The sequence below is a fragment of the Athene noctua genome, chromosome 3 (assembly GCF_965140245.1).
Source record: "Athene noctua chromosome 3, bAthNoc1.hap1.1, whole genome shotgun sequence".
Taxonomy (NCBI): Eukaryota; Metazoa; Chordata; class Aves; order Strigiformes; family Strigidae; genus Athene; species Athene noctua.
The window spans coordinates 74762856-74780186 of NC_134039.1; the positions used below are offsets into that span (position 1 = coordinate 74762856).

General features: G+C 38.1%; 1 protein-coding gene across 1 annotated transcript in view; it reads left to right on the forward strand.

Moving 5' to 3' along the window:
- Window positions 1-17331, forward strand: part of CCDC146 (coiled-coil domain containing 146) — a 78042-nt gene that overhangs the window by 32300 nt on the left and 28411 nt on the right. Inside the window, 2 exon segments of the mRNA XM_074901612.1 lie at window positions 3899-3981; window positions 11727-11936. Of these exon segments, the coding sequence (XP_074757713.1) occupies window positions 3899-3981; window positions 11727-11936 (293 nt within the window).

A 17331-nucleotide genomic window follows, 5' to 3' on the forward strand; every position in this document is an offset into this window, starting at 1 on the left:
GAATTAAGGAGAACTACCATTTTACTTGCCCCAGCAACGTGAGAGTTTCCAAGCAATAAAATGAACTATGAGTGTGTCTTGGGAGGAAGGCAGAGGAGTGAAATGTAACTTCTTTTTTAAACTTGGGATATTAGTCTTGGACACAGCTTTTTTTATAGAAACGTGGCTAATACAGATACAACAGACCAGGAGAAAAGGATTGTGAACCTTCATTTAGAAATATTATGTTTGAGTGTGTGTATGTATGTATATATATAAATACTATTGGCTATTTTATCATTACTTGTTTTTTTTGTGTGTTCTTTAATTATTATTTTTTTTAATTTGAACTTTTTTTAAACTAACTTGCAAGCTTACTTCCTTATGTTGAAATCTGGAAGCTCTAATACTAATTACAGTCACTGCTGCCAAAGTATAGTGTTATTTGAATTAACCCAGAGCTTATTCAAATATGAATTGTTTAAACTCAAGCATTTTTACAAATAATAAAAAATGCAGAAATATTTTCTATTTTTTACATTTCGATGATGCTATTATTAGGAATTAATCAAATTATTCAGTGTAGTCTTGTGTTACATGTGTAAGATGGGCCATTTTGAGAATCTTTTTTTTAGAGTAATCTTTGCAAGACTTTTAGCATCAGATTTCACAGAAATCTGGGGACTTTAATACTGACAATACAAGACATTAATGCTCTCTGGAAAGCATTTATTTTCTGAAAGTGTGAGGTGTTAGGTACCTTGTACAAGATATCTCCTTTCATACAGCCTTCTGTCATGCATATTTATAATTTGCCTGCAAAATCAAATTTATTCTGGATGAGGAGAAAAGCATCGGCAAAGCGAGTATTCACTTAATCCGTTTCAAGTAGATTCTTTAAAATAACGTGCTGCATTTTAAAATGTAGTTGTGCTAAATACTGTATATGTCTTTTATAATGATTATTATGAACTTAGTACAAAATTTATTTCGTAGCTGGTGGATAGATATAATAGGCATGAACATTTTTACAAAATTAAGATAATCCGATTATTTGCCCTTAGATTGCAGTTTTCCAAATGCTATTTTGCTGTCTAAAAGGAAACCTAGTAGCTGATATTATTCTCCACTGTAAGGTTTGAATCCTTGTAAATAAAAATATATAAAAGATTTGTGAGGAGATGATATGGAATGGAATGTCAGAGGCAGAAGCATATCTACTCAGATAGGGGATAGGCAAGGTTTGTCATTACAAACTGAGAAGGCCAGATGTTCTTGTTTCCATACCATGTAATAAAGTGTAATATATTCTGAGGAGAAACTATACAGGAAAAATTGTTATAATAGTTACTGTGATTTGCCACTGAGCTGGAGGATGTCCATAGCTACAAGAGGCAGTTTGCTTCAGGACTGTGAATAGCCTTTGCAGAAGATGGAAGGACAATGAATTTCTTGACTCTAATTCCATTCTAGATATTTCCAGATGACTTTTGTTCCTAGTCATCCCAGCTGGAAAACTGTTCACTTCTCAGCTCACCTGATGGCAAACAAGACTGACTCTATCCTTTATACTGTCCACTGAGTACTGGCTCTAAAAGAAGGTGACCCCTACCCACTTTCAGTATCTTTTGCAAAAAGCTGTTACTCATTTTCTGCTGACTGTGCACAACCACAGTTCCAGGTCCAGACAGTTACCTGTTGTCATTCCAGTCCTATCTCTAATTTTTGTTAGTAGTCAGGGACTGGAAATTTGCTGTTCAACAGTATGCTAGAAATGTGTAAGGAAAACAATTGCCAGCCTTATAGGCATTCAGTGAATTTCTGGGAGCATCTGTTGATTCAGCTAACATAGCTTCTGAGGTTCATTTCTTTTACGTATCACCCACTATCATATGTGGGAGAGGCAGCCTTGAAAGGGGCATCATCCCTTCTCTGGTTTTACCACTACAAATAAGACAATTTTTATACAGTAGGCTCATGCTTTTTCTCCCTTCTTCCACAACTATTTCTTCTCCTCAAGGAATTGCCTCTTTCCCTTCTGCTTTCCTGAGAATCTTGGGGAAAACAGTGTGCTGGACTATAATAAAAAATCCTGGGATCAGGTTAGCCCAGTCCTAACTCTGATAGCTTTCCAGATAAAGTTGTGGTAGTGGGAACTATCTGGTGATGATGCTTTTTACAAAAGTCTGACTCTCATCCTTTGACATGCTGGTATGCTATCCATACAGTCTGTCTCGTGTAGTCCTCAAAGCTACATGTCTTCACATTGTATAGAACTAGCCTTATTGGAATAGAGCTCTTCGCTCTGAACTGAACTGAGAAATTAAGTCTAAAAGGTGTAAAAAGCTTATGGATATGAAGGAGAAGACACAGCCTCAAGGACAAGTAAGTTTATTTCGGCAGAAACATTGTCAAACATGGCATAAGTCTGCAGTGAGAAGCTAAGTGGTAAGAAAAACTGGAATTCATAGGTATAGATCAGAGGAGTATGGAGAAAGGACGTTAGTGAGGTACCACTCAAATAAAATAACTATACCTACATATGAGCCTAGGAAATAAATGGGTTGATATAGTGAAATATTTTCATTCTCACAGAAGAGCTAGTTAGTATTGTAACCTTAAATGAACAATATCTTTGGATCATAGAGGATGCCAAAATAAATATTTGAGAGCTGCTTGTCTTTAATCTCATGAAAACAAATGAAAGACAGATCTACTTTCCTTTTCTCAGGGTCTCAGATGGCAAAGATTGTCTTTGCTACCGTGACATATTTTGCAGTGGATCTTAAAAAAAACACATAAATCAAGCAGTTATCAACAAAATGTATACTTCCTTTGGCATATTAACTTGCGTTCTGCTTCTTGACCATAGGACTGGTTCTGGATAGTGTCTCCTGGATATTCAAGAATGGGGCATCTACAGAATAGCCCACAAATGAATCTCTTAAATGGCCCTTAATTCAGCTTAGAAAAAGGTCTTTCCCTGGAAGCCTTGTCAAATATAAGGGTTGAAGTATGACTTCTGGGATTTTCCTGGTGCTGTAGTAACTTTGAGATCTGCACAACCATGTTTCTGGACAGGTTCCCATAGAAGCTGCAGATTTGACTTGCAGCCTCAAAAGACTAGCTATGGACTTTCACAGAGTTAGATCACCTTACGTTTTTTACCTGGATTTAACTTGGTTCTCCTTACCTGTATCCAAAGGAGGGAAATAAAAATTTTTCTGAGGAAATACCCCAGAAGGTACTATCGTATTGCTGCTGTGATACTTCCCAGTGGCAAAATTGGGCTCCTAGTCCTATTTCCTATTTATATTAAGAACTGGCTCATTGGCCCAAGTTTCTGTCCTCAAGGCACCTGAGGAATCACCTAAGAGATGGATATACTGCATCACACACATATGGGTTTTGTAGTACTAAGTATGTGGAGTGGTTTGATCTTTGGTGTTTGCTGAAGGCCTGCACAGACATGTAAGGCAATGCATTCCATGTCCTGGGGATGATCTAGCTCCTCTTTTTGATAATCATATTGCCTGTGGAGACACTTCAAGCCTCAGTTTCACCTGTGCAGGCCAGCTGGTATATACCAAAACTGAACCATTTAAGCGATGAGGTAAACAGGTGACTTTTAGCTTGAGTTCAAAGTCAAGAGCGAATTACCATGAAATATTAATATGGATAAAAAATCAGAGAAGAAAAGGTGGTGTGGGTAGCACTGTAGTTGTGACAGACATATTCTTTATATTCTTATATTTATGCTTTAAATTATTATGTAAATAAGCACTTTTTCATCTGTGTATTTTATTTGGTTGTATATTTGATTTGGTATGTTAAAAGACTGGTATGAACTAAAAGGTTGCAGCAGAATGAAAATATTAGTGCTTAGGAGATTTCATAACTGTCTGTTTCCCTTCCATAGCTATTTTCTACTGGAAAAATCACAGGCACCAGAGTGGCTGAGCTGAAGGGAAAGTACACTCTGCTGCATAAGACTGTCATAAGGTATAATCTTTTCTTAGACTTTCTTTAAGTAGCCAAAACATTACATATTTAAAGTAATTTTCTACTCATGCTGAGGTCTAATTATCATTTAAGGCTTTCTTATATTGATTGTTCATAAAGAGGAAGCAAGAACACAAGACTGAAAAACAGTATTATTTAATAGGAACTTTCAAGGTAATTTGGGATATTTAAATACTTGTTTGAACAACATCTTTGTTTTTAATATAAAGATAATAATAATGGCAATTGGAGGGAAGCACAAACTGCAACAGACAATATGCAAGTTTAAAATAAATACGTATTTGAAGATTGTGTAGCCAGAATTGTAACATATGAAAAGACTATGACCTGTGGAGCTAACATCACAGAGAGAAACTGAAGAGGCTAAAGGCTCGTTTCTAAGAAGGAAAATCTAAATAGGTGTCAATTTTATCTGTTGAAAATATTGACAGTCACATTAGACAGGAGTGCTAATAAATATAGGTTAGAACCTTAAGCTTCAAAGTATAAATAAAACTTGGAAGTTAGGTTTAGTAGTTGTGAGTCTACCCTGCTCCAGTACTTGCTGGAGGAAAGAGAAGAGATCATGCTCATAGCCTGATGCCAGGCTTGAGCAGGGCATGTGTGTGTGTAAGGAAAGAGGGAGGGACAAAGTGAGATGCAATACTACAGTTGTAGTAGGTGAACAGTGTGTCACAGAACAGAGCAGTGCTATCACAAATACCATTTCTTACTACTAATGAAAACATTAGTATTTGCGACTAACAATTTTGATATTACTTATGGCATACCCATAATTATCAGTAAAATCAGTGTCATGATACTTCTGTTGTATTTCTGTAATATCCACCATATTAACAGTATATTAGCCCAATTTCCCTGAGACTCCATATCAAAGCCTGTATGGCAATTCTACTTATAAGAGAACCATAGCTATTCTGTCACTGAAGCTAAAGACTAATTTAAGGAGTCTAAAACTAATTCAAGTTGTACCTGCTGAGTTGGGTTATGCTGGGATTTGGTGTGCCACCTGGCAATCTGAATAGCTACAATTGTTAAGCAATACAATGTAATTCAAAAAGAGGTTCCCAAAATCCTGAAAACAGAATTTTTCTGAAGGTTAGCTGAGTCTTCTAGTTTCATCTTAATAAAATGGGGAGTTAGAATATGGCTCTGACTCTGTAAAAACTCATAGAATCATAGAATGGATTGGAGTTGGAAGGGACCTTAAAGATCGTCTAGTTCAAACCCCCCTGCCATGGACCAGGTTGCTCAAAGCCTGGTCCAATGTGGTCTTGAACACTGCCAGGGAGGGGGCAGCCACAGCTTCTCTGGGCAACCTGTGCCAGGGCCTCACCACCCTCACAATGAAGAATTTCTTCCTGATATCTAATCTAAATCTGCCCTCTTTTAGTTTAAAACCATCCCCCCTCGTCCTATCCCTACACTCCCTGATAGAGTCCATCCCCATCTTTCCTGTAGCCCATTCAAGCCACTCTAAGTCCTCCCCAGAGCCTTCTCTTCTCCAGGCTGAACAACCCCAACTCTCTTGGCCTGTCCTCACAGGGGAGGTGCTCCGGCCCCCTGATTGTGTCCCTCCTTCAGACCTCCTCAAGCAGGTCCATGTCCTTCTTATACTGGAGACACCAGAGCTGGACACAGCACTGCAGGTGGGGTCTCATGAGAGTGGAGTAGAGGGGGAGATTCACCTCCCTTGACCTGCTGGCCACACTCCTCTTGACGCAGCTCAGGATACAGCTGGCTTTCTGGGCTGCAAGTGCACATTTGCTGGCTCATAGTGAGTTTTCCATCCATTACTACTCGTCCTTCTCCACAGGGCTGCTCTTAATCCACTCATTGCCCAGCCTGTATTTGTGCTTGGGATTGTCCTGACCCGTGTGCAGGACCTTGCACTTGGCCTTGTTGAACTTCAGGAGGTTTGCACAGGCCCACCTCTCCAGCCTATCCAAGTCCCTCTGGATGGCACATCCCCTCCCTCCAGTGTGTCGACTGCACCACACAGCTTGGTGTTGTTGGCAAACTTGCTGAGGGTACCCTCGATCCCACTGTCCATGTCACCAACAAAGTTGTTAAACAGCACTGGTCCCAATACCGACCTCTGAGGAATGTCACTTGTCACTGCTCTCCACCTGGACGTCAAGCCATTGGCCATGACTTTGAGTGTGACCATCAAGCCAGTTCCTTATCCACCAAGTGGTTCATCCATCAAATCCATGTCTCTCCAATTTAGAGACAAGAGTGTCATACAGAAGAGTGTCAAATGCTTTGCACAAGTCCAGGTAGATGACATCAGTTGCTCTTTCCTTATACACCAGTGCTGTAACCCCGTTGTAGAAGGCCACCAAATGTGTCAGGCATGATTTTCCCTCAGTGAAGCCATGTTGGCTGTCACCAATCACCTCCTTATTTTCCATGTGCTCTAGCATATCTTCCAGGAGGATCCGCTCCATGATCTTGCCGGGCACAGAGGTGAGACTGACTGGCCTGTAGTTCCCAGGGTCCTCTTTATTTCCCTTTTTATAAATGGGGGTTATATTACCCCTTTTCCAGTCAGAAGAAACTTCTCCAGACTAGCACAACTTCTCAAATATGATAGATAGTGACTTCCATCTGCCAGTTCCCTCAGGACCCGTGGATGCATCTCATCAGTTCCCATGGACTTCTGCATCTCCAGGTTCTTTAGATGGTCTCAAACTTGATCTTCTCCTACAATGGGCAGTTACTTCTTCTCCCAGTCCCCACCTTTACCTTCTGCATATTAGATAGCGTGGCTGCAGCCCTTGCCAGTGAAGACTGAGGCAAAATAGTCATTGAGTACCTCAGCCTTCTCCATATCTCGAGAAGATGACATATAAAGCCATCTGAATTTATTCATATTTCTGCACAGGAATATTTTTGGGAAGTAAAATTAAAAACAACACTCCTAAACCAGTTCAACTCCCTAGAAAATGCAAGAAATATTTTCTTAATGCTCAGAACTAAACATATTATGTGGGTTTTGGATTAGCTGATTGAGGTTTCTGCCACACCGCTGTTCACTGAGCTGAAGTAGAAATCCAGTAGCTGCTGAATTTGATTGACTTTTAGCCAGTGTTAATTTGAGACCAGTCTTTGGTTGGAAAAAATATGAGCACATTACTACATATTTTGTTTTATATATTTGTATAGCTTTTTTTTTAATAGAACATTCTTTTATGTAAAGAAAATTCCTTTGTTTGTATAAGTGGAATATGGCCTGGGTGAAAACAGGACTCAGCTGTCTTTTCTGTCACACATAAAACTACTGTAAACACCATGCACCAGAAGCATGAAAATGTTAGTTGGTAGATTGCATGTCTCGTTCCTTCCATGGTTCTCACATGAGTACAAAATTGCCATACTTCTGTAAGAAAGTTCATCAGAGAGAATCATGTCACATTCTTTACTTAGATATAGTCATGTGTCAAAGCAAAATGCCTACGTGTGAGTGAGCACTAATTTCCACAGATAAATTTATCTTACTGATAAAAGAAAGCAAAGGAAATCAATTATCAAAAATTGATCATGATCTCAAATATATTTTAAGGACTTTTCAGGCATCAAAAGTGGGATTCACTTGTCAATATTTTAACATCAGTAGACACGCACATCTGAACTAGGGATATAGAGTCCCTTAACAATCAATAGAAAGAAACAGGGACCACACGCTTCCTCCTTCCAGGAACATCAGCAAGTGTCTGGTTTTCTCCTTTAGCTATAAAGAGAGTCCAGATGATAGGTTCAGTATGTATATATACTATTTTTCCTGCAAGGAACCATTCACAGAATCAGTAGCACTTTATAATTTTTTAGTTCTTCACCCTTACATGCACAGTACAGTTCTGTGGATCAATAACTCATTCTTTCACTTACTGCAGTTGAATTTCCATTCCTAATTAATCCCCATCTGTACCAGTGCTGTTACAATGCCATGTGGAAACATATGACACTGGATGAGGTCTTCAAGCTGTGTGTTTTTCTTTCCTTTAGTTGCATACAAAAATCTCAAGGAGAAAGTTTTATGCATTTTAAGCAGTGTAGATCCCTGTGACAGCTTGATTGCAACTGATCTCTCTGATACACAGTACAAATTTGTATAATATGAGTGCAGCTTGTCTGTTTGCGTATAATTTCCCATACTGTTGCTAGAGTACATGGAGTTATAAGTGTATAGTGTGGTCCTTTGTTTAGTGGAAAATAGTCCTTCATTTCTTGGTTTCAGTTTTGCACAATTTGAAATGCTGAAAAGCTGAGAGATGTCACCTGACAGATAACATCTTTGATACATTTCTTCAAAGTGTTATGTGCTTTTGAATTTATGTTTGCTGCACAGCTGAAGTTCTGGGAACAGGCCGTCATCCCATTCTGGTGCTGTCTCACACATCCGCCTTGCAGCGAGGCTGCACCTAAAGCTGATGTACCTGAGCATATTTGGCCCCTGAAAACTCATTTAGTCACACAATCATGTGGCCCAATTGTAAATTTTAATTTTAATTATCTCAGTTTAGGAATCTAATATGAATATTTTGATACAGCAATCTGTAAGGAAGTCAGGTAATCATGATAGTTCATTGACAGTTTGGGAATCTTATCTTAAGCCTCTGTTAAATTATTAATTACTTCACAAATTCAAAAGCTGCCACATCAGACTTGGCAAGCCTACTTTTGCACTGATGTGATTCTAGATGTGTACATTATTTTAGGCCCATCAGTCTTACTTCAATCCCTGGTAAAGTTACAGAACAAATCCTTTGGGGGGGCTATCACAAGTCAAATGAAGCACATGACTGATAAACCTTTGTCACCTTCCGTGACAAATTAACCTGCTTGGTTGGTGTGGGGTGAGCAGTGCACATTGTCTACCTCTATTTCTCCAAGGTTTTCAAGGGGGTTTCCCACAGCCTTCTCTTAGGGAAACTGATGTGTTACAGTTCTAGACAAGTGGTCTGTGTGGTGGGTGGTGAGCTGGCTGACAGGCCACACTCAGAGGGTGGTGGTAAATGGCTCCTTTTCAAACTGGCAACCTGTCACAAGTGGGGTCCCCCAGGGATCGATATTGGCCCCAACACTGTTTAATATCTTCATAAGTGATCTGGATGATGGGATCAAGTGTGCCCTGGTGAAGTTTGCTGAGGATACCAACCTCAGTGGGGAAGTGGACACTTTGGAAGGGAGAGCCACCCTGCAGGAAGACCTGAATAGGCTGGAAGAGTGGGCTAACAACAACTTTATGAAGTTCAACATAGGTCTTGCACCTGGGAAAACATAAACCAGGAGTGCAGCACAGGCTGGGATCTACCTGGCTGGGGAGCAGCTCTGTGGAAAGGGACCTGGGGGTCCTGGTGGACAACAAGCTCAATGTGAGTGAACAGTGTGTTGCTGCGGCAATGCAAGCCAACAGGATGATGGGGTGTGTCAACAAGGGCATCGCCAGCAGAGATAAAGAAATAATTATCCCACTCTACTCAGTACCTGTCAGGTCACACCTGGAATCTTGTGTTCAGCTTTGGTCCCCACTATACAAAAAAGATGTGGACAGGCTGGAGAGGGTCCAGAGAAGGGCCAGAAAGATGATCAAGGGACTGTGAAACCTGACATGTGAAGAAAAGCTGAGAGAGCTGGGTTTGTTCAGCCTTGAGAAAAGAACACTTAGGAGAGACCTTATCACCATGTTCCAGCATTTAAAGGGTGACTACAAGGAAGATGGAGAGTTCTTTTTTACAAGGAAACACATGGAAAAGACAAGGGGTAATGGGTACATGTTACTCCTGGGGAGATACTGATTGGACACAGGAGGAAAATTTTTCACAATGAGAGCAGTCAGCCACTGGAATAGCCTCCCCAGAGAAGTGGTGGACACTTAAGATTCAGCTGGACAGGGTGCTGAGTCATCTTGTCTAGGCCATGCTTTTGACAAGGAAGGTTGGACCAGATGATTCTTGAGGACACTTTCAACCTGGTGTTCTGTGATGCTGTGATTTATTCGACAATGGTGTAGATGTCCAGTTATTTTTTCATTATCTTCAACTAAATTTAAAGCTTCATGTGAAAAAATGCTGTTGGCAACTGTAGTGAGCAAGATCTGGTCTAGATTCAATACTCAATATTTTTGTTTGTTTATTATCTTGAAAAAATAATACTAGAATTTTGATTTTATGGAAGTACTTACATGTTTCTGTAATTTTACATGAAGTTTATGTTTTATGTAAGAATTATGTTTGAAATGAATGTGTATTACTGCAACCAACTATATTGCCTCCTAAACCAGCATACGCTGTGTTGGATTTAAAGAAGATCTAAATATTGTATAGGATCTTGTGTCAATAAGTCAATTTATTTTCCTCTTAAAAGGCTACCATGTAAATACATCACATACGAAGTTTTTTGTTCGTGATAAAGGCACACTCCTGTTTCCTCTTGAAGTCTGTATTTTTCTTATTCTCTGGTTTAAAAAAGGAAGTGGTTATCTAAGTAGAAACGTTACACAAAACAAAACTTTTTCTGCTATATTAGTTCAGCTATGTTTGTGCAGTATAGTCTGTTGTATATTTTATGTTTTTATAGTTACCATCTCAACTCTATTCTTCAGCGTGATACATAATTTTCGTTTTGTTGCTAAGCGATAAATGTCACCTTTGAAATAAAATTTTTATATAAAGTTCCTCAATATGGGAGTTTCTAAATTAATTTTTTTAAAAAATATGAAATTGCATTGTATTTTTAATTAATAAAAGGCAAGTAATAGAGTTCTTTATTCTTCCACATAATTTGTGACTAATTTTAGTATACTATTATACAAAAGTTATAATGTAGTAATATTGAGCAGGCATACTCAATGATTTCTACAGTATAAATAATAGGTTTATGAACTGTATATGAATTTTCATACTGTTCCCTTTAAGAATTTTCCATAATAAGCAATGTATTTTGCTAGCAGCCTTTAAGATCTGTTATTCAGCTATCACTACATAGGTTCCTAAGTATATTATAAATACCTGTCTCCTAACATCAACAGAATATTACAGTTGTTTCTGTGAGTCTAGACTTCAGTGATAGAAGTCAGATCAGATAACTGATCGTGTCTACAAGACTTATAAGCTTCCACAGAAGTCCACAAATGTATTTGTAGCTTGTGTATCATTCAGTGACTTCAGATGCTGGTAACAATACAGCAATAGCAACATGCAGTTCATCAGCGGGTAGGTGTTCTGGTGTTTACTTAGAACTGAAAGGTGTCATATAGCCTAGACCGGGCCTTGTTCTCGTGAATACTCCCTGTTATTGATTCCCACACTGATTCAGATCTAGCTTTCAGCACTTAGGATAAAACAGACTCCCTGTCTCTTCACTGGTTCTAGGAGAACAAATAAATTAGACATATAAATTAGACTAACTAACCATCTTTTGTCTGGTTAAAATTAGATGAGACAAATCCCACTTCAACTCTAGGTATGTAGAAAACAAAGACACATTACATTCCACTGCTGTCATGGCATCACAGGATAATTCAGGTCTGAACAGACCTCAGGAGGTCTCTGATCCAACCTCCTGTTCCAGGCAGGGTCAACTAGGAGGTCAGATTATTCAGGACTTAATCCCATCTCATCTTGACAACCTTAAATTAAATATTATAAGTAACTAAACAGGTATAAATACAAAGCTTATGCTTCTCATTACCTCGTTCTAAATTTTTCTATTTAATGCAGTTTACAGGAATCTGAGATCCAGCTGTTGCAGGAAGCCAAACGTCTTAGTGTAGAACTGGAACAACAACAACATGAACTGGAAAAAGCAGAACAGTTCCCTGAAGAATCCTCCAGTGAAGTTTCACGGATAAGGCAACAACTTCTTAGTTGCCAAAATGAATACAGTGCTATTAAAGAAAGAGAGTATGAAATTCAGTTCAAGATGCAATGGTAGGTGATAGTGGTCAAATGCTGCTAAATTTATCATAGTTTATCTAGAAAGATAATATAGAATATAATTTAATCTCCTCTCCATTTTACATGGGCACATTTCTTGATGTCTGTTTTTAAATAAATTGCCACAAGCTTTCCCTAGTAATGGCAACATTTCAGTGATGAGTAAAATTGTCCCCAGTGTGAGATTTGTAGGTAATTTTAATTTTAGAACATGCTATGGTGTCCTCTGAAATGCTGTTTAAAATTTACTACATTGCATGATTAATGTTTAAGTAGGCAAAATTAACAGGAACACTTTAGTCTAAGACACCTTTAATAAAAATGATGAAGTGTCTCAGAGACCTGATGACTGGGATTTTATGGAAATAATGTAATAAATAGACCCAATGCTATTTTTTACTGTCAGTAGCACAGTGTATTCAAGTTTTTCTGTTCAATTATTTAAAGGAGAAGTACTTGTATATTCTTTTGTCAGAAAAATGAGAAATTTGCTGTGGAGGAAGTGAATATCTGACATTTCTATAAAAGGAAAAAAGTCCAGAATAAGCTCGTTGTTGTATATATTTTAATTTTCTGCATTTATGAGTGTGTCGGACTTGAAGCTTTTGTAGTAAAATAGTACAAAAGTACTATTGCATTTTTAAAAATACATACCTATGAAGATGAACTCATTCATTTTGTGGGGTGTTTGCTTTTTTTACCCCACCTTCAATCCAGCTGTAGTATAGTCGGTGTATATAAATACAAATAAATAATGCAACAGCTCGGCAGTTAAAACTATTTTTCTGCAAGGAGAGCAGGGGTAATGTACAAACTGCATAGAGCAGATTTTTCTGGCAGTTCTTTCTTGATTTTTTTTTTTTTTAGAGCCAAGTGTTTGCTCTAAAAGAGAAAGAAACTTGAGCAAGAAGCAAATTGGGAGTGGGAGAAATAAAGAAACATGGAAAGCATCTGGAAAAAATTATTTGCTATGAGATAACTAAGCAACATGAAGTTTCCTGAAATAATTATTAAATACAGAATTTATTGCAGTTTCCAGCAGTCTAGAAATGAGGTCTTCAAAATATCATGCTTTTTACCCATTTTTGCTCATATCTTGCAAACACTTTTCACTTATTTTGCATCACTTTTCAAAAAAATGATGGGGTTTTATCTGTTTAGGGGATATTTACTCATACTCTATTTTCTACCTCTAGTGAAAAAGAGATTTCTGTCCTACACAAAATGCAGTTTAAGTTTTGTTTCAATTACCCTTGCACATTTACTGCATTAATTTTTATATACTAATTTATATGTGAATTCTATATTTCAGATCCAAAATATACCTTTTGGGTCAGTCATACTGTGAAAAATGTTCTTTCACTTTAATAAGAAACTTCCTCTGGTCTTGTGTATTGCATGAGATCAAAACCAGCTGTATGGTCTGATCAGAGGTCCATATGGCGCAGTATCTAATGGCAACCAAAAGTGCAGCTCCCAGCCATTTCTGATGCAGGGTTTTCATGAGCCAAATAGAGTCCTCTGTAGTTAGGAGTCCCCAGCTGACCCCTCTTCCTTGAACTCCTCCTGTCTCCTCCTCAACTGTATAAACTTCTGGCATTGCAACACCCTGGGCAACAAGTTCCACAGATTAACTATGCGAGAACTGCCACCTCCTTTCTTTTTTGAACCTGTCTCTTACCAGCTTCATTTCACGCCCTGTAGTTCTTGTATTGGATGAAACAGTGAACATCTGAGCCTGTCTTCATTTTCACTGCTGCAGGATGTTTTGATAGATCTCTTTTGCATCCCCACCCCTTAATTTGTCAACTTTGTAAACTGAATTGCAGTTATAGATTATTTAGTTGTTCCTTGTTTGGAATCTGTTTCATGCCTGGTGGTAGCACTGGGTTTTATGTATGTTGTGGGTGTGGAGTGAGGAGAATATGCCTTGGTTTATGTGTGGATTTGTTTATTGGGAGAGAAGATACTGCTTTCCAGAAATGACAGGGATTTTAATGTTGGAGTAGTGTAGAATGAACAGAACTGGCAGAATGAATATCTGTGTAGGAAACAGATGAGTGAATGTAGCAGGGAAATGACAAATGACCTATGAAGAAAAACAGATAATGGATGTGAATACGTTTGTAAAAAAGGGATGTGTTCGGTACCTGTGAAAGACAGTGAAAATGAATGTCCAGAACAGAGTTGTGAGTAGCAGGTGATCTAATAGTAACACTGATGTAAAATTAAGATCAATATGCCTGATGTTTTTTTAAAATAACAAAGTGATGTCTTCTGAAATATCTTCATGCATGGGCAGTGTCACAGACAGAGGGGAAGCTGCATCGAAGATATTACAAGTTTGCTGTTAGGTGACTGCTTGGTTTCCTTCCTTTTTCAGAAGGATAGAAACTCACGGTCCAACATCTCTTGACCCTTGATCTCTCTGGAGGACAGTTTCCTTTGTTGTCCAACTGTGTTAATACAGTCCCAGCAGTGCTTGGCACCTGCAAGTAAACATCTTTTTGAGAATTATGACTAATGGCTGTTTAGTCTGAAAACAAACATATTGCTTATTTACCTTCTTAGGTGTAGCAGGTGGGGTAACATGGAGGGGAAAAGCTTTTGAAGGAATTATCTATGTCTCTTATCTATTGCTTTAGCCTTTTCTTAGAAATCTCAGATCTCGTCTACTGAGAAATACTGCTGAGCTAGAGGTGAGAGAGAGCCTCTGCAGATCTGCTTCCCTGTTTCTGTAAACCTTTCTTTTTCTGAAGCATCTCTCTAATCTCTGCTGCCTTTACTTCCTGCCTCAATTCACTTTCTCTGATAGCTAAGGGCACTTAGTACCCTTTTTGCACTCAGATTCAAATCTGCCAACAGTGAACCTTTTCTCTCCAAGAGACATATAAATATACCACACCATTAGCAAAGTTATTTTTTGTCTCCAGGTCCCTTAGAAGTCTATGTTCTCTTTTCCGTATTTAATTTTCTATTTGTTTGCCTCTGTAAACAGGTTTTCTCCCAGGTAAGGTACCTTTTTCAACAGCTGAAGATGATATTTCATCTTCTGTTTTAATTCATTATTGTTCCAACAAGTAGTCAACATTCCAAGAGTAAATTCAAATTGCTTTCCACACTGTAGTATCAGCAGGTTTGGGGGAATTTTTTGACTTTTCATAGCTTGAATAGGTAGATGAGGTGTTCAGAAGCAGATCTGATGCACTTCAGCTGTCGGGGAAGTCACCCCAAGAGTGACTGCATGGGTGTGGTGTACTCCCACCCTTGGTCTGTGCCTCCTCTTCCGTTTTGTGTTCCTGTTCTGCTGTGTGGTTGTACTGGGTTCATTGCTAGTGTGTCTGCCCGAGTGCTCAGCACAGGAGGGGAACAACAGTTTGAAGAATTTTACTGACATTATAAACTTTGGGCCACTACCCAAAAGTCAGAGCTGACTCCAGGAATATTCTTCCTCTCAAAAACTATTAGGCAAGTGCAATAAAGTAAAAGGAAAAATTGTGATCCCAATTCAGTTCTGGTACAATTGCACTGAGATCCATGAAGTTTTTTCATATGATTGAAACTGAATAAGCCTCAGTAAACAAGACTATAGACTGAAAAATCAGATAGCATGAGAATGAAGAAAGGATCAATGTGGTCACATTGATTTGTTCTAGCTTGAGGAAAGTTTTTATTTTTCATGTCCATGCAAGGCTTGAAGTCCTGGTTTGTGAGACCAAATAAAGAAGACATGCTTTTCTTTATCAGGTGATAGTATCAACAGTAGTTTATTATTGAGAAATAATAAATACATAATCTAAATTAATTTATAATCTAAACCATATATTTAAAAGTAAGCAATTAATTTGCAATTAAATTATCTATAACAAGAGTTTGTGAGATTAAAGATGCCTGATTCTTGAAAACAATTTTATTTTAAAGCCTAGGTCCGATCTACAGCCCTCAGACTCATTTGTGCAGGTAGCAAAATGGCTATTCACCAAAGCACTACATGCTATTGCATTCAAGTCAGTATTGCAACACTGAGTTTGTCCTCGCAGAAGCATTGCAAATATGGAAAATTATTTCAATGCTTGTAATTATTTCAGGATTAGTCACTCGTAATTAAAAAGTAAAAAGTTAAGCTTTTGACCATAGTTTTTTCTAGTAAAGAATTACAGGCCATAAGTAAAATAAATTGAGTTACAGTTGAAGTTGTTATCGAGGAGTCTTGTGACTGCATTCTCTGGTACACACAAACTAATTACAGCTAAGAGCCTTGCAGGAATCTCCTGCTGGCAACTTGTCAGCTGTGGTATCTTCTACCTGTGGTCACTAGGTTTTAGTTGTGAGGTGGTGCACCTTTCTATGGATTCCTCAGCAATCCCAGCTATGTGTCAGAGTAGCTGAAGGAATTTTCTTTCTTGCATGATAGGATTCATAATGATAACAACATTCTAGCTGTTTTGTGAGCTGAGGAACTGAAATGAAACTCTGTTGCCAACTACCACTACATTTCTTAATCTCTCTGACTTATTTTTTTTTTCTTTCTGTGTCAGTTTGCAGCTGTAGACATCTCTCAGGGAAAAGTCTGGAATGTATTTTCATTAATGGTCCAATTCTCTGAGTGTTTTAACTCATTACATCTGCATCCATGATAGCTTTACATATACAGTACTGCTGTTAAGCTTTATGAAAATAAGTAAAGCAATGTGAGAAGCATTTGCAAACATTAATGCTTAAACTTAAAGAGTTTAATCTTCTTTTAATTATTTATGTTGTTATATGTATAATAATGATTATAATAAAACTCACATGATGTTGAGAAATACACTCATCAAAGAAGGGCTATAAAACAATGGGAATTATAAATGCCTAATGCCAGTTGCAGCTACTTTTTTTGTTGTTGTGATTGATGTCTAAGTATTTTACAGGCAGTCATGAGGCTGATGTCCGTATATCACAGATTATGAGATTCAAATGCTAAATGGAAAGACCAGATATTCTCTGCTTATCTTACATTAAGCTTCTGTGTCCGTATAACTATTAAATCAGAGACTGAACTTAAAATCCTTGATTTCTTAATCTGAGTTAATCATCCTGATCTCCCTTTAGAGTTAACAGAGCGAAATACGTTATCTTCAACCAGTACTTTATCTCATCCTAAAATAGGCACCTGGGATATCAAATGACCTGCTCTTTGGAAATTCCTGGTTTTATCCCTGACAATAAGGAAACCTGGAGATGTTAGCACAGGGGTTACTGTCTGACTTTGGGATGTGGGCAGCTGGACCAAACTCATTGCTCAAAAGGGAGACATTTAACTTCTTTCTTTTACCCCATTTTTCTTTTGACACTTTCCCTATTTTTTGTGTGGAAGTAGTTGGTCTGCCAGCTCTTAAGGTAACTT